Raw genomic sequence first — 21,714 nt, forward strand, 5'->3', positions numbered from 1 at the left:
TTTTTTATTTATGTGTTTATGTGTTTTCATTTTGATGATTTATACGTTGAATGTGTTTTTTCTGTGTATTTCTGTGTTAGGCTTTCTGAAATTTTGTATTTTCTGAGATTAAGATCAATACAGATTTGGAAAGAAGGCAACTGCATTGAGGTAATAAAAATGAGCAATTGACCTTCATTTGTACTTGTAAATTGTAGTTGAGTGTGGGCAATTTTTGAATCCTTTGAAGTTTTTTTGTGTGGACGTTTTTGGCGGATTTCGCTATTTTTTAAGTATGGGTTAGTTAGATTTTGCCAATATTTATTTATTGGGTTTTGATTAGGACCTCTGTTTGCATGGAATCAACTTATTTGGGCTTTATGAGCTGGGGATAGTTTGATTATTTGAATTTTGGTAACTTGAATTTAGATGATGGTCTTTGGTGTTATTTTGATGCTATTTCATTTATTTCTAAGCAATGGATCTGTCTGATTTTTCATTCATGCTTTTAAAACTTGTTTCATTTTGATATTTTGCAGAAAGCTTGGATCGAAAGCTCAAGATTGTGGGTGTGTGTGTGTGTGTTTGTTTTTTCGTTTTTTTCCCTGGCATAAAGCACCATTTTTGGTTTGACAAGCTAGTTTACTCTAGATACGATAAAAAACAAAGTTAATTTAATATAGCAATGTGCTATATTTATTTTGTTTTATATTAGTATATTCAAATTCTAATGATATAAGTGTTACCTAATAATTTTTGTAAATGGCACCTAGCAACCTATTGTTTGCATCCTCTTCTACATCATCATCTCTCATGTAATCTATTATTGCAGGTACAATTGATTTATTACCTTATCTGTTTATTTGCTGTCATATTCTAGTTTTGTTGACTACTAATGAGTTAAGATTATTTAGGTGATTCATTTTTCATTCATATACCTCAGTCTAACAAGTCATTTTGTAAATTGCCTCTATGGATTTTGGGAATTCAAATAGTTAGCTATGTTATTAGATATTGATTCAACCTAAAAAAAGCTACTTAGGTAGATATATGTTGGATATGGTTTTTTTTTTTTTTTCCTTGTAGTGCTTTATTTATTTATTTTTATTGACACAATAGAAAAATTATTGGGACTTCTTTAGGTTCAAGTACTATAAACTGGTAATAATTTATCTTATTAGTTGTTTCAGTTTGCTTTATTTCAAGAGTAATTGATTACTCCTAAGTCTTGAGGAAGATGTACCTAAGATTGATGACTCATTAATTGTGTTTCCTTTCTCTTTTATTCTCTATTTTAGCATCTCTCCAATTCCGGATAAATAGAATTTGAAGATAGCTTAGAAAGTTGGGAGAAATCCAAACTCAAACCAGATTTAAAGTATTACTCTTTGCTCATGTACTTTTGGATTCTTTTTGTTAATTGAATCCCTTGCTAAATCTTTTGTTGTGATAATGAAGTTCTTGCTTTGATTAATGAAATTCTTTGTAGCTTTAACTTGTGAATGGTTTATTTAGTGACAAGTGCTAACACTTGCTTATTTTGCCACACATGTTTAAATTAGTGTCGCGGTGCCTTGTCTTATTTGCTGTTTTAGGTGTAGCCGTGAAGAATCTATAATCTTTAGTGTAGTTTCTCAAAGATTTTGAGGTAGCTTCTCAAAGGTTAGTATTCCTACTTTGGACATTAGAATTTTAATTGTGTTGTTACTTGGCAATGAAGATGAAATATGAGTTAACTCGTAGGCACTTGATGTTAATGTCTTGGGAAACTCAAGTGCTCTTGCTCACAAGTTTCTACCTTTATAGTAAAAGTTGTTCTGCTGTTTAGTTGTATGATGTTTATCAATGGAAGCTTTGATTATAAAGTTGCAAACACTATCTTTGATTATTTTGTATTATTCCAAAAGGTCTCTAACTTTAACCTTTTCTCCTATGATTACTTTGTACGATATCTCGATCTACATAACAATATATGTAAGATACTTTATCTTATAAGTTTGTCATTAAATTTTTGCGTAGTGCATCATTGAAGCCATGTTTTCTCTAATTCATTGCAAAACATATGTGGATGTGGCTATGTAGTTGTGAATGGTGTAACTAGTCCTTGCTTTATTTACAGGTTAAATGGTGGAAATTTTAGTTAAGTTTGATTATTGTTTTGATAGTGGATCACTTTCTTACAAGTTAAACGGTGGAGATGACTTTTTTGTTGAAGCATTTTGTCAAGATGGAAGGATTTACTTCACCATTGCACTTAGACGTTTTGGAGATGACTTCTCTGTTTTCTTTACTTGTTTTGAATGTTAAGGTTTTAGACGTTGTATGAATTATGTTGTAGACGTAATTTTATTACCAGCTTGGTAGATACTGATAACAATTGATATGTTGAATGTTTTTATGTTTTAATTTGAATGTTCCTATTTAGATATATTACATATCTCAGAATTACCACTTATTTGCATGAATTGAAAAGTATATAAATAATAATTTTAAAAAATTACAAGAGTATGAGCATAATAAGGAAAAAAATTTATTAATCTGTATCGTAGCTATGTTAAAGAGCTGTAATAGGATAAAAATAGCTTGTCTTAAACGCCATAATATTTCAATTCTATAGCGCTTTTTATAACTCTCTTGAAACGTTATGTTTTCTTAGGACCTATAATAGCGCCCGCTGTCCTAGCGTTCTAAAAAGCACTATTGATAGTGATTAATAGCGTTTTTCGTCAGCTACGAAAGGCCTTTTGTGGTGTAGTGCATAAAAAACTAAAAAAGCCTAAGATTTGAGATTTATCGAGGAATTCAAGATGTTGTTACTAGAGGAGATACAAATGCACAGACAATAGGCAAAAGAATTATCCTTCCTTCTAGCCACACCGGAAGTCCTAGATACATGGTCCAAAACTATCAAAATGCAATGACAATTTGTAGACACTATGGAAATCCAGATTTATTCATAACATTCATATGTAATCCAAAATGGCCTGACATTACTAGAGTCTTAGCAAGAACCTAAGTCAAAAACCTGAAGATAGACTAGATGTTATTATAAGAATTTTTAAAATGAAATTAGATCGTGTTTTATCCATTATCAGGAATGAAAAAATATTTGAAACAATTATAGCAGGTTGGTCTATCTTTTTAAAATTTATTCTAGCATATCAGTAGAAAATAGAAATCATTTATTTTTTAATATTAAATCAGAATTAAAAAAAGTTTTCCTTTTAACTTTGTAGATTTATATGTTGTGGAGTTTCAGAAACAAGGTTTGCCACATTGTCATTTCCTGTGTTTGGCTGCATCGCGTTAAGAAAATGAGCGGGCCATCAGAAATAGACTAATTTGTCTCTGTAGAAATACCTGATCCTGAAAATAACCCATTAGAATATAACGTTGTAGCCTAATTCATGATACATGGACCATGTGGCATTGCTAAGACAAATGCTCCATGTATGAAAAATTTAGAATGCTCAGAAAAATTCAGAATGCTTAAAAAATTTCCCGAAACAATTAAGAAACGAAACAACAAGTGAAGAAAATGGATTTATCAATTATGGAAGAAGAAATACAACTTTTTACGTCAAAAAGGAATGTTTCAAATTAGACAACAGATTTGTAGTCCCCTATAATAAAGACTTATGTCTAAAATTCAATGCTCATATTAATGTAGAAATCTGCTCCCAGTCTATGCTCATAGAATATTTATTTAAATACTTAACAAAAGGACCAGATAAAATAAGAGTAGTTATATAAGATAACATGTGTACAGAAAGATGTAGAGCAACTACTTATGAAGAAATAGATGAAACAAAAAATTATATTAATTACAGATATATAACACCATACGAGACAATATGGCGGCTATATGAATTTCCAATACATCACAGAATTCTTGCTGTTCAAAGGCTATCAATGCATTTATCAAAAATGCAAAACACAATATTTCACTCTAATCAACGCCTTAGTAACATAATAAGACAACCAAACATTGATAACACAACTCTCATTGAATGGATGGAAACAAACAAACATGACATCAACACTAGAGAGTTAATTTATACAGAGTTCCCAACTAAATATGTTTGGAACAACAAATATAAATATTGGCCTCCTAGACAAACATGACATACAATTGGACATACTTTTTATGTCCATCCAATCACTGGAAAATTACACTATCTAAAATTATTATTGAATCATCAAAAAGGAACAACAAGTTACGAATGTGTCCGGACAATTAATAATATAACATATCCGACCAACCAAGCAGCATGCTATACACTAGGCTTACTAGGAGATGACAGAGAATGAGATGAATTAATATTAGAAGCCTCATTTTGGTCAACAACAACGCAATTACGACAACTATTTGACATAATTTTATTACTTTGTAATGTAAATAATCCAACAAAATTACTTGAAAAACATTAGAAACTTATGACAGATGATATCTTACATAAAATTAAGGCCTTATTTAATAACCCAAATTTTCAGATACCTGAAATTGAATTATACAATTTTTTTAAATGAACTAGAAAAATTATTAAATATGAATTCATCAACTTTGACACAATTTAATTTACCTTTTCCTACTGGCTCACTAATAGATTATGTAAATAATAAACTTTTAAGAGAAGAACTAAATTATAATGTAAATGAATTAAAGGATGAAAACACTAAATTAGTGCATAGTTTAAACAATGAACAACAATTTATTTACCAACGGATTTTATAATCACTAAATCGAGGCAAAGACAAACTTTTTTTCATCCACAACCATGGTGGAACTGGAAAAACATACTATGGAATGCAATAATTGCAAAGATTAGATCAAATAATGAAATAATCCGTGTCGTTGCATCCTCCGGAATAACAACATTATTGTGACCTAAAAGAAGAACCACACATTCTAGATTTTGAATACCTCTATCAATAGATAAATTTTCCACCTGTCACATTAAGAAAGGGACTCAATTAGCAAAATTGATCGAACAAACATCACTCATACTATGGGATGAGGCACTTATGATAAATAAATATTGTTTTAAAGCATTAGACAAGACACTTCAAGATTTAAAAAATAACTTTGAACGACCATTTGGTGGAATGACAGTTGTTCTAGGAGGTGATTTTTGACAGATTTTACCAATTATCCCCACATGTGCAAAAGAACACATAATAGATGCAAGAATAAATAATTCTCACTTATGGTCATATTTTCAAATTTTAACACTAACATAAAATATGAGATTGAAACATCATAATGCTACAGAAGAAGAAAAAAAGGAAATTACACAATTTTCAAACTGGATATTAATGTTGGAAACGGTACTGCTGAGTGAATAGAAGATTTAGAAAATAAAGATGCCACATGGATAAAAATACCACAAAAATACATATTGCATTATCAATCAAATCCAATTGAAAAAATCTCGACATTAATATATAATAATTTCAAGAATTATTTCGACAACATTGAATACTTAAAACAACGAGTTATAATAACTCCAAGAAATAAAACAGCCGATGACATTAATAATTACATATTATCTTTAGTACCTGGAGAGTCAAAATCTTATTATAGTTATGACACAATTGTATCTTCATCTGAAAACACATATGAACTTAGTCTCTTATATCCCTAAGAATTTTTACATACCTTAAATTTTTATGGAATACCACCACACGAACTAAACCTTAAAGTAGGAACTCTTATTATGTTATTAAGAATTCTAAATCAATCAATTGGACTATGCAATGGAACAAGACTTATTATTACACAATTAACAAATAAAATTATAAAAGGACAAATCATAACTTCAAATAATACTGATGAAAAAGTATATATTCCAAGAATAAAAATAACTATACATGAATCTAAATGGCCATTTACATAAATCTGTTATGCAATGACAATAAATAAAAGTCAAGGACAATCCTTAAATAAAATTGGATTATATTTAGAAAGTGAAATTTTCACTCATGGACAATTATATGTTACTTTATCCAGAACCACAACCCAAAGGGATTGCACATACTAATTCATGATTCGATTAATAAATATCCAAACTATGTAAAAAATATTGTCTACAAAGAAATTTTGCAAAATGTCATATAAAAATATAAAACGCTACCTAAAAATGCATATAATATTACTACCTTTATACTTTTAACACACTCCATTGCCAATAACCTAGAAATATATCCAAACCATTTAAAAAATATTATCGACAAACTTTGTACAGTGTCGTATAATAATAGAAAATGTCATTTGAAATACACATAATATTACTTTCTTTATACCATTAAAGCACTCCACTGCCAATGATCTAAAGATATATCCAACATTTTATATTACTAATTTTACATCATTGAAATGCCCTATTACCAATAAATTAAAAACATAACTAATAAAGTTATTGACTCATATACTAAACAATCATTTTTTTACATTGCTAATTTTACACCATTGAAATACTCTATTACCAAAAAATTAAAAACACATCCAATAAAATTACTCATTTATGTACTAAAAAATTGCTTTTTAATTCTTGACAATCAGGAAAAATGGCAACAACAATTCGTGCACTAAAACCATATGGAACTATCTGAGTAAGAATTTGCTGATTATGGACAAACAATGACTTTACTACAGGGCGCTTAACAAGCCTTGACTGCCTTTTAGTTGATGAGGAGGTGATAACTTTTATAAACACTATATTATACTATAATTGATCTAATATCAAATACTATAAAATGAATAACAATTTTATCTTTTTCATTCGCAGCATGAAGCATCCAAGGATCAATTCGAGCGCATGACTCAAAAACTATCTCGCAAAAAATTCAACTAGGCAATATATATGACATTAGCAATTTCTTTGTAGCTCAAAACAAGCCAACATATAAAATTGTGCCTCATATTGCAATGCTTCAATTCACAAGTGCAACATCCTTGGTCCCAATCATCGCAGAAGCATCCCACATTCCCTTTCATAGATTTACTTTACTGAGTTTAACCAGCTTCAACAAAGAATACCAACAGTCAAAGTTTTAACAGGTAATATGAATCACTTATTTAAAGAAAAAAAAAACACTGTTAATTTATTAATCTACGTTCTTAACATTTTCTATTGATCTACCAATAGATGTTATTAGAGTCATAACAAGGGTGCAAACAATTGAACAGACAAGCGTCAACAATAGATCAACATCACGTTGCACTATAATGGTATAAAACATAAGGTAAATAAACTCCACATACATTTTATCCTAATCATGTGAAAAAGTTTATACTTAATAAGAGTACAAAACTTTTACATTATCCAAAATTTCCTATTATAATTCCCTTTTTCCATTTTGTCTTTCTAGGAGGATTGAACAACTTCAGGTCACCTTATGGGGACACAAAGTAGATCAATTTGATGAAAATATTTAGAAATCAATGAGAGGACCGATTGTAGCAGTTTTTACAGTAATGTTAGTCAAACAATATCTAAGTATTTTTTCAACAGTTTATGAAGGTAACCACTTATGAAACAAAACACCTACATCGGACCCAAGAAAGTCAGCAAAAAGGTAAAATAAATCCACTGATTTATATCAATTATATATAAAAAGAATATTTATTATTTTAAATACGTGTTTAAACAATATTTTATCATTTTAGTCCTTACTCAAAGACAACAGATATCTAAAGTCTAATACCACGACCACAAACATCAACTGCAACATTGATAGATTCACAAACCCCAGATCCAAAAAAATTAAGCATAAGGTAAGATACATTTTTTAATTTATATTATTTATCAATAAAAAACAATATTCATGATTTTAAATATATATCTAAACAACCTTTTTATCGCTTTAGTTCTCAATCAAAGGAAGCAACCTAAAAAGGTCCAAAAAAGAAGTAATATGACTATTTCTAAATATCTTAATTTACATTACATATACGCAAAACATTTTTACCTTTTCAAATCGTTGGTACTAATTCATTCAAAATTTGCATCTTGCAGCTAAAAAACGCAAAGAACAAGCAAGAGCAAAAGTTCAAATACATTGTAAAAATTATTAACTTTTTGTATGATTAATAACTTTTATCCGTTACAATACGCGAGTAAACAGTTAGTTATGGTCAAAACAAAACAAAACAGAAATCCCAAAAAATTATGAAAAAGTGAACTGAAATAGCATGTTGTGTGGATAAGCATTGATCAATTTAAATATATATTTTTTTTGTTGAATAAAATTTAAAAATTTAAATACTTCTTTTAACAACCTTTGACATGATTTTTAGATATTTTATATTTTATTACTAAAGACACCAAACAGGTTGCTACTTCAGTTTCCCCTGATTTGCCTAATGAGGAGAGTACGTATTTGCCTATAACCTATTGGTTAGTAGAAGTGAATCTGGCTGGATTTCCAGCATGGATTTGAGTTTTGAGCATATCCAAATGTTACTTTTCTTTTAATATTTAATATTCTTTTAATGAAATTTGTTCGTGAATCTTCTTTCCTAGTTCCTTTTCCAATTTTTTTTTTCTTTATTAACAAGAAAAGTAAAGAAACTTCTAAGAACTTGAGCCCACTATCTCCGAGAACTATCTATCTTCTGCATCCATGTCTACGTACAACCGGATGCTGCACTAACCATTTATAAATTGATATCATCAAAATTTTATAGATCAGTTTCATCAGCAGCACTTGTCGTCTAGACCATTTCCTCCAAATACACACGATCTTTTCAAGTTGAGTCCAAAACTTTCCATATTTATAATGAACTCCCCAACCCATTTTTAAGGTTGTCATAATCTTGGTCCAATATTCCGAAATGCTTGTTCTCGTAGTCACAGACAAATAGCAAGAAGGAAAAAAGTCTCAAAGTGTTTTCTTCCGCTCGTTTGATTGATTTCCTTCAAAAGGAAACGGACGAACATCAAACCAAATTAGCTAACCATTTTCATTTCCTGTTGGTTTGAATATTTTGATGTGCCAAAGAAAAAAAAACGCCCATTTTGATTTTCAGTCACATGATATGCTAAAGAGTTAAAACTCTGATGGAACTTTTGCCCCTGGAACAGGTTCGTTTCTTTTCTTTTTCTTTCTATTTCTTTCTGATGATTGAGATATAACTCTTGTTTCTAGTAGGAATTTTTTGTGCTTATGAGTTTCTTGTTCTTCCATTTTTTTTTTTTTTTTTTTTTTTTTTAGAGCTAAGCATCATATATACTTTATTAAGCTTTATAGTTACTTTGGATGGTTTTTGTATCTGAGTTTTCGTTATGTTTTCAATTTCTGGTGTTAATTTGTGATTTTGGTGATTCTGGGTTGTAATTATTGGTTTTGGATTTTGGGGTTATGTTCAGGTTTTTGAATTTTAGGGTTTGTGTATAATGTTGATACTAAGCATGAATACAAAGAGGCAGAGACGTCCAAATGTTAGGTTAGGGGAAATAGGAGATACTTCTGCAGCATTTGCATGTGGGTTTTCTCAGGTTACTACTACTAAGGAAAAATTAGGGCACAAGAGGTGGAAGAATGATTTTGGGAACCCTAGTGAGAGAGGGCAAAATCTGATTTGTGGGTTTTCTGAGAAGGACTCTGAGTTGACAATTTCGGACCCCGGAGTCTCTCCGCGAAATTCGGCTGACTCTCAACAGAACAGAGAGAACAAGAACCCGAACTCTTTGAGGGCTGTCGAATTCATGAGGTTAGATCGAACTGGTATGGTGAAATCCACGTTAGATTTCGGTAACATAACCCGAAAATGTAGGGTAATGAAGCGGCGGGGGCAGAGTAGGAGAGGGTACAATGGTGTCTTTGGAAGTGCTTGGGGTTCTACACGTAGTCCAGAGTTTAGCGAGCAAGACGGGAAAAGGAGTTTGAGGGGTACAAATTCAACATGTGTGATGAATACTACAATTGTGATGGTTTCAAGGGTATGTCTGATTGTGAAACGCCGGCCACAAGCAAGGAGGCTTACGAATGTGATGCCTATGGATCCAATCATGATCTGCATCGAAAAGGTGACTTCGGTGATTACTGGAATGAAGATACGTGTTTTGAAGAGAATGAAGCAACTAAATGTGGTGGTGTATGGGATGAGATAAAATCTGAAGGAGGTGACACGAATTGCGTTCGGACTTGGCTGGAGGAGATGGGGTTCGGTAAGTATGCTGATGCTTTTGAAATGCATGAGGTTGATGAAGAAGCTTTGTTGCTACTTACACTTGAAGATCTCAAAGAGATGGGAGTCTTCGCTGTTGGGCCTCGGCGGAAGTTGTATAACGCAATTCAACAGCTAAGAGGTGGAGATCTTTCTGCTTGACTCCTTAATCGTCTGAGAATATATAGGTACTCTTGTTTTTGTTGTTGTTACCTACTTTTGTGCAGAAAAGTAACTGATAACTCTTAAGAAATTAGAGTTATCTTATGTATTTTCAGCTTAAAGTTTGTTTAGCTAAGAGTGTATTTTATTGTTTCTTCTGTGTTTTAACTTAAATTTTCTAGTTTTGCATTTTATCTTGCTAAATTCTGGCTTTCGGATTAAGGAGTGATTTGAATTAAAAAGATGTTGAAATATGCTTTAAGTTGTGATTTTGCAAATTGTAGGGAGAAAGCAGTAGCATTTTGCTGCAGCATTCTGAGTGCAGTTGGCAAGTGATATGACATCAACGCACTACCTGGAGAAAATGATAAAAAACCCATGTGAGCTAATTGAGTTGTACAGTAGTGGGGACCACTTCAACCCTTATCAATTGACACCTCAGTCATTCTATTGCCCTAAGAAGGAAGTGCTTTCTAGAAGAAGAGCAAATATAGAAGGAAATCAGGCAGTACAGTATCGAAAGAAAAACCAAGTACCAGAGACGTGAGAAAAGGAAGAAAAATTCAAGAGAGAGAGCTGCAGAAAGGAGGATCCGAAGGGAAGGACAAAGAGAAATTCTAGAAGATCCAAGATTCAGCTCTTCAATTCTTCTTCTTTCTATTAGCTTGATTCTTTTGTTATTTTTGTTATTAATTAAGACATGGATTATTCTGAAAATTTGATTTTTACAATTACCTTTATGAACTAAATTATTAAGTTAGATCTGCTAATAGAACCGAGGTTGTAAGGATGATGGTTGCTTAAAGAATGTTGATTAATTCTATTTCTTGTTCATCTATGTATGCTTAATGCTTATTTTTGTCTTTGACTGGCCATTAATCATTGAATACAAGATTAATATTAATATTGAAAAGGTTAATTTTAGTTGGATTTAATATAGATGATGCAAGTTCAATAATCTTATTTGAGTTTATTGATTTGTGAATGGTATAAGAATATATTATTCATCTTGCATAACATAAAGAAATATGAGCTTAATTTGCATTTTAAAATTAGATTCACATAGAAATATGCTGGAAATGGTTGAAGAATCTGTAGACATAAAGACTTCAGAAGAATCTTATGCACAATAAATGAGTTTCTGTTAACAGGATATTTATGCTATAGCATCCATGCAGCATTCTCTGTCAGATTTGCAACTAAGGGGAAATTAGTAGGTCTAGTTGATTTACTTCACTGCATACACTCCATTTTAGCATTCTTGATCTTATAGTTAATCTTTTTTTATATTTTATTTTACATTTCTGCATTTAAAACAACTGGATAATTTCTGAATAGTCAATTTTTTATCATTCTTAACGGGTAAACTAATTGATTTCTGCATGTATACTTGGTGATTCATTCTCTATGTAACGATATCTATACTATGTACACTTTATTACTTGTCTGCGACACATGCACTTGCGAACATAAAAATCACACGGCAAGTTTTTGGCACCGTTGTCGGGGTTTGAAATCATTGAAAGTATTTGTAGAAGTGATTTTTTTTTGTTTACTTTATTCTCTTTCTCTTGACTTGCAGTCACTTTCAGGCTTTTGGAATTCTTTGCATGAATTACCAGCGAGACCGTGAGTTGCTACCCTTGGATGCAGAGATTGAATGGACATTCTTAGCTAGGGGAAAAGAGCATCAAGGCTTTGTTGTTGTCGAAGGTATGGCAGAGGGAGTAGCCGCAAATGTGGAAAACAATTGGCAACAAGTGAATGCCAACAATCTTGTTCCCCAACCAGCAATGGTAGATGACAGGGATAGGGCCACCAGAGAGTAGGATGTGCCCATGCTACATGGACTTAACCTCAGAATAGTGAGGCCAGAGATTCAGGCGCCTCAGTTTGAGCTTAAGCCAATGATGTTCCAAATGCTCCAAACCGTGAGAAAGTTTAGTGGGATGCCAACAGAAGATCCTCATCTTCATCTTAGATTGTTTATAGAAGTGAGTGACACCTTCAAGCTACCGGGGGTGACAGAAGAAGCTTTAAGGCTGAAATTATTCCATTATTCCTTGAGGGATAGAGCTAGAGCATGGATGAATTCTTTGCCACCGGATTCAGTGGCGACATGGAATGATTTGGCAGAGAAATTCCTCATGAAATACTTCCCTCTAACCAAGAAAGCCAAGCTCAGAAATGACATTACCTCATTCCAACAAGCGGATGGGGAATCTCTGTATGAAGCATGGGAAAGATTGAAAGAGCTATTGCGGAAATGCCCTCATCACGGGATCCCTCATTGGATTCAAATGGAGACCTTTTATAATAGCCTCAATGGGCAAACAAGGACTATAGTTGATGCCGCAGCTGGTCGAGCTATTTTGACCAAGCTTACAACGAAGCTTAAGAGATTTTGGAGAGGATGGCCAATAACAATTATCAATAGCCAACCGAGAGACTCAATGCTAGGAAGGCAGCCGGAATTCATGAACTTGATGCCATCACTGCACTCTCAGCTCAAGTGTCATCCTTGATGAATATGTTAAAAGCAATGAACATGCCAGCATGTGTAAATTCTGTACGAACTGCTGGAGTCTCTTGTGTTTACTGTGGAGAGGGTCACTTTTATGAAGATTGCCCTTCCAATCCAGCTTATGTATGTTATGTGGCCAACTTCAACAGGAACAACAATCCTTATTCGAATCCTCACAATCAAGGGTTGAGGCAACATCCAAACTTGGCATGGAGTAACCAAGGAGCAAGTTCTAGTGGGGATAATGCTTATCACAGACCCACATATCCACCAGGGTATCCACATCAACAATAAAGAACTCAAGCTGCAGATCAATCTAACTCTTTGGAGAGTTTGCTAAAAGAATTTATAGCTAGGAGTGCAGCAAAAATTCAGAGTCATGATGCAGCACTGAGGAACTTAGAAAACCAGATGGGGCAAATTGCTAATTCTTTGAACAATCGACCTCAAGGTTCTCTCCCAAGCAACACTGAGGATCCACGAAGAGAAGGGACTGCAAGGCTATTTCACTAAGGAGTGGAAAAAAGCTAAAGCCAAGGACAAGACCCTAGGCTGTTCAAACAGAGCCTACTTCAATCCAAGAGGAGGAGAATCGAACTCAGCCACAAGAAGAACAGTTAAGGAATCAACAACCATATTCTGATATGCAGAAAGCAACAACATTCTCGCAGCATTCTAGAGCGGCAGAAACTAATAACAGCAGACCACCTCCACCATTTCCTCAGTGTTTTCAATGACAGCAACAAGAGGGACAGTTTCATAAATTTTTGGACGTTTTTAAGCAGCTCCACATAAATATACCACTAGTAGAAGCCTTAGAACAGATGTCAAATTATGCTAAGTTCTTGAAAGACTTGGTCACTAAAAAATGCCAGTTTTTAGAATTCAAAACGTGGGTGGCTTTGACAGAGGAATGAAGCACCATATTGCAAAATAAGCTCCCTCCCAAGCTGAAGGATCCGGGAAGTTTCACTATCCCGTGTTCAATTGGAAACCAATATTTTGGTAAGGCTTTATGTGACTTAGGAGCAAGCATTAATTTGATGCCAATGTCCATTTTCAAGAAGTTGGGAATCAGAGAAGCATGACCTACCACAGTGTCTTTACAGCTCGCAGGCAGATCTATTGCATTTCCTGAAGGAAAGATTGAGGATGTACTAGTAAAGGTGGACAAGTTCATTTTTCCTGCTAACTTCATCATTCTTGACTATGAAGTGGATAGAGAAGTGCCAATCATTTTGGGAAGGCCTTTCTTGCTACAGGCTGCACCCTAATTGATGTGCAAAAAAGTGAGCTAACCATGCGAGTGCAGGATGAGCATGTGACATTTAATGTATTTAAGGCAATGGAGTTTCCAACTGAGGTGGAGGAATGTTCTGCAATATCAGTCATTAACTCTTTGGTGGCTAAAGAGCTTGAGAGTAGTAGCCATACGGACTTGTTGCAGCTATCCTCGTCATTAGATTTTGACGAGGGTGAAGATGAACCTATGGAGCAGTTAGCTTGGTTAGGTTCCAAAACAACAGCACAAGGACCTATAAGGAAATTTGAGGCGCAAGAGTCATCGAAGGAGGATGAAAGAACACAAGAAATCATTGACTTGAGCTCGTCAATCGTTCTAACATGCACACCGCCATCCGACCCATTTTGGCCATCATTATCACCGCCACCATACTACATTGAGCCCGAACCAAAAATGAAGTTCTCCAATCAAGCCCGTCACCTTCCGAAGCCAAATCTTGTTGGTGCAACGTGCCTAAACTGCAAAAATCATGCCAAGCTTAAGGGCATCACAATCAAAGATCTATTTGTAGTGGTGTATGACACTTACTATGGGTGGCCACTCTTTAATGAACGCCTCTCTAAACTTCCGGTTAAAGACGTTAAAGCAAGCGCTCCGTGGGAGGCAACCCAAATTTTCTAAACCTTGTCTTGTTTTCCTTCCTTTCAAGTGTTAGTTTTTATTTTTTATAACTTTTTACTTTGTTTTAGTGTTTCTCTTTTGTAGGTGCAAGCGCCGAAGCTTCAGGAACGGATTCAATTCAAGAGAGCGAGCAAGCATTGAAGCCTAAGTGCCAAATTGACATAGGGGAGTTTCTTAAACCTTTCCTTGTGTTCTTGATTGCCTACACATTGAGGATATTGTGCTTGATAAGTTTGGGGGGAGAACTTTGGTTGTCTTTGTATATATTCTTTTTTGTTTTTGCATTTAAAAAAAAAAACAATTTAGAGTCTTGTGTTTTCTTGATGTTTGGTGTGTTTTTGGGGTGAATTCTCTTGAACCCTTGATGAATGTGATTTGATTAAGCATAGCTTTTAGAAAATGATGATTTCCATCAAGTTTTGTCCTTAACTTCTTAATGATTGTCTTCTTCAATATTTGTGATTTTTCTTCATTTGAGCACTCAGCTTTGTGTCATTGATATCTTGAATGTTTGGAGACAGATTTTGTACATGTGTTCTATACTTAGTTCTCACAAATTCTAGAACTTGCTTGATACACTCTTGAGGCGAAATCCTAGATTAATCATTTATCGAGGACATGATTTAGGCCATATTTGGGCCGTCTGAGCCTTACAAGCCAACCTTTATAATTTGAATCCCTTGTATACCCCGTTGTGCCTAATTATACCCTTTTCTTTATTACCCACATCTTTAGCCTAGCCTAGTTAATAAATTTCCAACTTTCTACCCCTCACCTATAAGCATGTTAATCATTCTAGGACACATTGAGCTGTGTTAGTTTATGGGAGGAAGCATGTTGTTGTGAAAACTTATTTGTTATGATGAATATGAAAAGAAAAAAAATGAAAAAAAAAAAACAGAGAAGAGAGTTTCCTTTACCCTATTTGCTCTTTTTGCTACATTAAGAACAATGTAGATTTTAAGTTTGGGGACAGAGGGGATTTGTTAAAAAAAAAAAATAAAAAAATGGTTGGCAAAGTAAGTAAAAATCAAGTTTGGGGGTGTTACTTGGGTGTGCTATTTTAGCTCTTCTTGGGTCCTAGAATTGTTGATGTGTTTAAAATGTGATTTGAGCCAAAATATTACCTCATATACTACCTTCACTCTAGCCTATATTTTAAGCCTAAAAAGTCATATTGATCCTTGATAGTGTGTTGATGTACATTAGTGGAGAGAGTGTTGAAAAGTAAGCTGATGAGTTGGTTTTATACCGATTTATTAAGCTCTTGCAAGTTTAATATTAACTAGTTTTAAGGTATTTTATTAGCAAATTGATATCTTTTTAATCTAACTCTGCAAGAAGAAAGCAAGTTTGATAATCCGCCATAAAAGCCCACAATTGAGAAGCCAAAATTAAAAGGCCATTCTCGGTCCATTGAGAAGCCACAATTAAAAGGCCCAAATTTCAGCCCATACAAACCCACACGGAAGACATTTCTTCCAACTACGACATTGTGTTTCATTATTCCCAGCCACACAACATTGTGTTTCATTCTTCCTAGCCACACGGTTTTGCTTCCTCTGATTGCACGCTGGATTTAGGGCTTTCATTTGTAAAGAGTGCTTCCTGAGATTGCACGCTGGAGTTGGGGGCTGCCTGGGAGAAGATAAGAAGTTGCGACTAAAATGGAAAAAACCCTATCTAACCAAGAGTTTGAAGATGGAAACCAGAGGAAGATCCGGGCAGAGAGAGAGAGTGTGTAGCTAAGAGAGAGAGAGAGATTTGGGGTAGAGAGAATCAGGTTTAAAAGGGAATTCTAGGAACGGGAAAGGGGAGTTGTGTTTACTGGGATATTCGAGAGGGGTGTTTACTGGGATATTCCAGGGGGTGTTGTGTTTACTGGGATATTCCAGAGAGTTTTTGGGGAGATATTCTAGAGGGAAAAAAGTTGTTGCTGGGATTTCCCGCAGAGAGAAAGAGGGAAAAAAAGAGATTAACCCAGGGCTTTTGGTGAAGGATTTTTTCGTCTGGAATTCTAGAGGGAAACAAGAGATTTTTGGTCTGGAATTCCAAAGGGAAACAAGAGATTTTTGGCTGGAATATTCCAGGGGAAACGGGTTGTTTTTGCTGGGATATTCCAGAGAGAGAAAGAGGAGAAAATGGATTTGCCCAAGGCTTTTGGAAGAGGATTTGGCCAGGATTTGCCCAGAGCTTTTGGAGGAGGATTCAGCCAGAATTTTGGAGTTGACCTAGAGAGATTATTGCTGGGAGTGGCTGATTCCTGGTGGAGAAAAATTTGTAAAGTTCAGCCATTGAGATTTACCATTCTTTCTTCTTTTCTTCTTCCGTGAAGCATATGGTGATGTCTCCTAGATTTGTCTTTGTTTTATTTAATTTTATTATGGTTTAATACTTTTAGTTAGAGATTAATGAATCTAAACCTATGATTTCTGAATTTCAATTTGAATGAGTTGCAATTTATTATTTTTCTGTGAAGAGTGTGTTCTATTGTTCTTAGAGCTTTTCATTGATTTAATTTGGGAATTGATCATAGTGATGTTTTGGATAGAGAAGTTATGTGATAGGAAACATTATATTGTGAATTGAATCTTGGATGTGAATAATAGTCAAGCAAAATGTGGAACATGCCATGAGTGGACGAGGAGTAACCAAATAGGGATTCAAGAAAATTCACGTGGTCAGTTTAAGTTGTAACTGAGAGAGAAATTTAACCGAAAAAGGATTTCACAAATTCTAAGGCATCTCATATTGAATTAATCTAGATTAGACATGAAATAAGGATATTTAAAGTTAAGGATATATGTGATAGTTGATTAGATCCGAAATATGGATAATTAAACATTAGGGAATTCTACCATCTCATGGTTAATAATAATTGAAATTCATTCTTTTGAGCTTATAGATGAATCCGTGTAGGTGAAATCAATTCTCTAACGTTTTCTCTCTTTGAATTCTTTCTTAAATCTTGCATCTTTACATTTATCTAATTTTTAATCTTTATTTAGTTTTAATTCACATTCTCCCAATTTTGCAATCTCGAATAATATAGTCAGTTTAATCACTTTATTTGTGAATTTTACCAATCCTCATTGGCAAACGATATCTTACTCATGACTTTATTACTTGAACGATTGGTGCACTTGCTAGTGTTAATTTTATCGCATCAAGTTTTTGGCGCCGTTGTCGAGGATTGAGTTAGAAATTTACACTTATTGTGATTTAATTTTGAGAAGACCGACAATTCAAGCAAATAATTTTGAGATCAAGCCGGCCATCATTCAAATGATCCAACACTTGGTACAATTTGGAAGCTTATCACAAGAAGATCCCAATGTCCACTTGGAAAATTTTCTGGAAATTTGTGATACTTTCAAGCACAATGGAGTGTCGGAAGATGCTATTCGTCTGCGGCTTTTTCCATTCTCATTGAAGGATAAAGCAAAAAGTTGGTTAATCTCTTTACCTTCAAGATCCATCACCACATGGGAGCAAATGGCACAAAAATTTCTAGGTACGTACTTTCCACCTGCGAAAACTGCAAAATTGCGAAACGAAATTAATGTGTTTTTGCAGGTAGAGAATGAATCACTCTATGAGGCATGGGAATGCTTTAAGGATCTACTGAGAAAGTGTCCTCACCACGGGCTGCCAATATGGCTTCAGGTACAAACATTTTATAATGGTTCTACTGCCATAATCCGCAATATGATTGATGCAGCTGCAGGTGGAACAATAATGAGAAAAACACCTAAACAAGCCTATGAGTTGCTAGATGAAATGGCTACAAGTTCTTACCAATGGCCTGCCGAAAGACTCCCTGGAAGGAGGGCTGTGGGTTTGCATAATGTTGAGACAATCACATCTTTGGCAGCACAAATGGAGGCTCTCAATAAGAAGATGGATGGATTACAACTCCCAATATCAATTACATGTGATTTTTGTGGAGGCAGCCACCCGAACCATGAATGCCAAACAGGTAACCAAGTCTCATATAGTTCACTTTATGAGTAGGCACACTTTGTATCAAATTTCCAAAGGCAAAACAACTCGTATAGCAACACCTATAATCCGGGATGGAGAAATCACCCGAACTTTGCTTGGAATCAAAATAATGTGAAGCAACGACCTCCCGGATTCCCACCTCAAGAGAAGAAATCAAATTTGGAGGATATGATGGCTAAGTTCTTAAGCACGGCTGAAACAAGATTTCAGAATCAAGAAGCCTTAATTCATAATCTAGAAGTTCAAATAGGGCAATTTGCAAACCTGGTTTCAGGACGTACACAAGGCTCCCTCCTGAGCAACACCGAAAAGAACCCTAAGGAGCAAGTTAAGGCCATAGCATTGAGGAGTGGGAAACAACTGGATGAGCCAAATACTAAGGTGGCCGGGTCCAACATACAAGAGGACTCAACCATTAATGAAGAGTAGGAAACAACAACCACTCAAGAGGAGAGGTTGGATTTGAATAAGAAAGCTAAGGGAAAAGGGCAGTGAATTCGGACTTAACGTCTGAAAAATACATGCCTCCTCTTCCATACCCACAAAGGCTCAAGCAAGATAAGCTAGATAAGCAATTTTCTAAGTTTTTAGAAATTTTTAAGAAAATGCAAATTAACATTCCTTTTCCTGAAGCTTTGTTACAAATGCTCAGCTATGCTAAATTCTTGAAGGAAACCTTGTCCAACAAAAGAAAGTTGGAAGAACGTGGAACAGTCATGTTGACAGAAGAATGCAGTGCCATTCTACAAAATAAGTTGCCTCCTAAATTGAAAGATCCAGGGAGTTTTACTATTCCTTGCACTTTAGGAAATTCATATTCTAATAAAGCTTTATGTGATCTAGGTGCAAGAATTAATCTTATACCTCTTTCAATTTTCAGGAAGCTTGGTTTAGGAGAAGTTAAGGCAACCACTGTGTCCTTACAATTGGCAGACCGGTCAATAAAGAGACCACGGGGAATTATTGAAGACGTATTAGTAAAAGTGGATAAATTTATTTTCCCCGTGGATTTTATTGTCCTTGACATGGAAGAAGACCGAGAAGTGCCTATAATATTGGGATGGCCTTTCCTAGCCACGGGAAGAGCTTTGATTGATGTGCAACAAGAAAACTCATTCTGAGAGTGAATGATGATAAAATGGAATTTGACATGTATAAAATTATGAAACATCCTTCTGACTCTTTATCATCTTCTTGTTTTTAGGTGGACATCTTTGATGATCTTGTTGAGGAGTGCCAAAGGGAAGCACTTAAGGATGATCCTCTAGAAAGATACATTGCTATGGATGGGGATAGCACATGTCCAGAGGAAGCTGAAAATTTGGAAAATTTGTTGGAAATAAATCCAAAGAATTATGAGGACATGAAAGAACAAAAGCTAAAATTAGAACTCAAAGTCCTTCCATCTTATCTCAAATATGCTTATTTAGAACAAGAGGCATTTCCTGTAATTATCTCTTCTTTATTAACAGGTGAAATGGAAGACAAATTGCTAGAAGTTCTAAGAAGACGTAAGAAGGCAATAGGTTAGACCATAGCAGACATTAAGGGGATCAACCCATCCATTTGCACACATAAGATCCTCATGGAGGAAAATTTCACGCCCAAGGTCCAACCACAAAGCCGCCTCAATCCAACAATACAGGAGGTAGTAAAAAAGGAAGTGGTCAAATTACTCGACGCAGTTATATCTATCTTATTTCTGATAGTACATGGATTAGTCCGGTACAAGTAGTACCAAAGAAAGGTGGGATAATAGTGGGTGAAAATGAGAATAATGAATTACTACTTACTAGAACTGTTACAGGGTGGCGTGTGTGTATTGACTATAGAAAATTAAATGATGCCACAAGAAAAGATCACTTTTGCCCCCGAGGACCAAGAGAAAACAACCTTCACATGCCCCTATGACACATTTGCTTACAGAAGAATGCCTCTCGGCCTCTGTAATGCACTAGCAACATTCCAACGTTGCATGATGGCAATCTTCTCGAACATGAACGAAAAATTTTTGGAAATTTTTATGGATGACTTTATATTGTTTGGTCTAACATTTGAAGATTGTCTTCATCATTTATCTTTGGTTTTGCAGCAGTGTGAAGAAACGAACCTCGTACTTAACTGGGAAAAGTGCCATTTTATGGTTCAAGAAGGATCGTTCTAGGGCATAAGATCTCCTCCAAGGGGATTGAAGTTGTTAGGGCAAAGGTTGAGGTGATCGAGAATTTACCTCCACCTATCACAGTTAAACCTGTTAGAAGCTTCCTCGAGCATGCAGGGTTCTATAGGAGATTTATCAAAGATTTCTCAAAAATCTCAAAACCTCTTTCTAATCTCCTCATAAAAGAAAATAAATTTGAGTTTTCTGATGTGTGCTTGTAGGCATTTCAAGTGTTGAAAGAGAAGCTTGTGACCGCCCTTATTGTAGTACCACCGGATATGAGCCTTCCTTTTGAAATGATGTGCGATGCGAGTGATACTGTAGTGGGGGCCATGCTTGGTCAAGGAAAGGACAAGGTTTTTCAGGCCATCTATTATGCAAGTCGCACTCTCACCGGTCCTCAATTGAATTATGCCACAACTGAAAAATAACTTTTGACTGTAGTATTTGCTTTTGATAAATTTAGATCATATCTAATGGGGTCAAAAGTCATTGTTTACACTGACCATGCAGCTTTGAAGTTTCTTTTAGCTAAGAAAGATGCTAAGCCAAGACTACTAAGATGGATTCTCCTCCTTCAAGAATTTGACTTGGAGATCAAGGACAAGAAGGGGACAGATAATCTAGTGGCTGACCACCTTTCAAGGCTACAAAATACAATTGTGGATGAGAAGGACATAAATGAGGAGTTTCCTGATGAACAAATTTTTTCTATCTCTACCGGTTCTCCTAATTCACATGTTACTGAAATTCCCTGGTTTGCAGATTTTGCTAATTATCTTGTAGGG

The 21,714-nt window shown here is 34.6% G+C and overlaps 2 protein-coding genes and 2 non-coding genes across 9 annotated transcripts in view; 2 read left to right on the forward strand and 2 right to left on the reverse strand.

Annotated features, from left to right (window-relative positions):
• Positions 1 to 8,716: 8,716 nt before the first annotated feature.
• Positions 8,717 to 11,117, forward strand: LOC21399706 (ankyrin repeat and SAM domain-containing protein 3). 4 transcript variants are annotated; one of them, XR_002902646.1, is made up of 3 exons: positions 8,717 to 9,065; positions 9,351 to 10,338; positions 10,597 to 11,117. XR_002902646.1 is itself a non-coding variant. In XM_024169071.1 (2 exons), the coding sequence occupies exon 1, from the start codon at positions 9,887 to 9,889 to the stop codon at positions 10,310 to 10,312; it is 426 nt and encodes a 141-aa protein (XP_024024839.1). In that variant the 5' UTR covers positions 9,861 to 9,886; the 3' UTR covers positions 10,313 to 10,338; positions 10,597 to 11,117. The 4 variants fall into 4 exon arrangements, 2 of the variants coding, with proteins under 2 accessions (XP_024024839.1, XP_024024840.1); XR_002902647.1 differs by having other exon boundaries at positions 9,351 to 10,292; XM_024169071.1 differs by lacking the exon at positions 8,717 to 9,065 and having other exon boundaries at positions 9,861 to 10,338.
• A 1,372-nt stretch (positions 11,118 to 12,489) lies between these two features.
• Positions 12,490 to 12,596, reverse strand: LOC112092571. The gene has a single exon (XR_002902648.1). It is a non-coding gene; the product is annotated as a small nucleolar RNA R71 (small nucleolar RNA).
• Positions 12,597 to 17,792: 5,196 nt separating this feature from the next.
• The window catches only part of LOC112092569, a 9,209-nt gene continuing 5,287 nt past the window's right edge, over positions 17,793 to 21,714 (forward strand). For all 3 annotated transcript variants that reach the window (XR_002902645.1, XM_024169067.1, XM_024169066.1), the window contains exon 1: positions 17,793 to 18,739. Coding sequence is in view for 2 of the 3 variants with exons in the window: in XM_024169067.1 (XP_024024835.1) it covers positions 18,046 to 18,739 (694 nt within the window). In the remaining variant the exon portion in view is untranslated. The remainder of the gene's footprint in view (positions 18,740 to 21,714) is intronic.
• LOC112092572 lies at positions 18,304 to 18,410 on the reverse strand. Its single transcript, XR_002902649.1, has one exon. It is a non-coding gene; the product is annotated as a small nucleolar RNA R71 (small nucleolar RNA).

The sequence above is a fragment of the Morus notabilis genome, unplaced genomic scaffold (genome assembly GCF_000414095.1).
Source record: "Morus notabilis unplaced genomic scaffold, ASM41409v2 Scaffold261, whole genome shotgun sequence".
Lineage (NCBI taxonomy): Eukaryota > Viridiplantae > Streptophyta > Magnoliopsida > Rosales > Moraceae > Morus > Morus notabilis.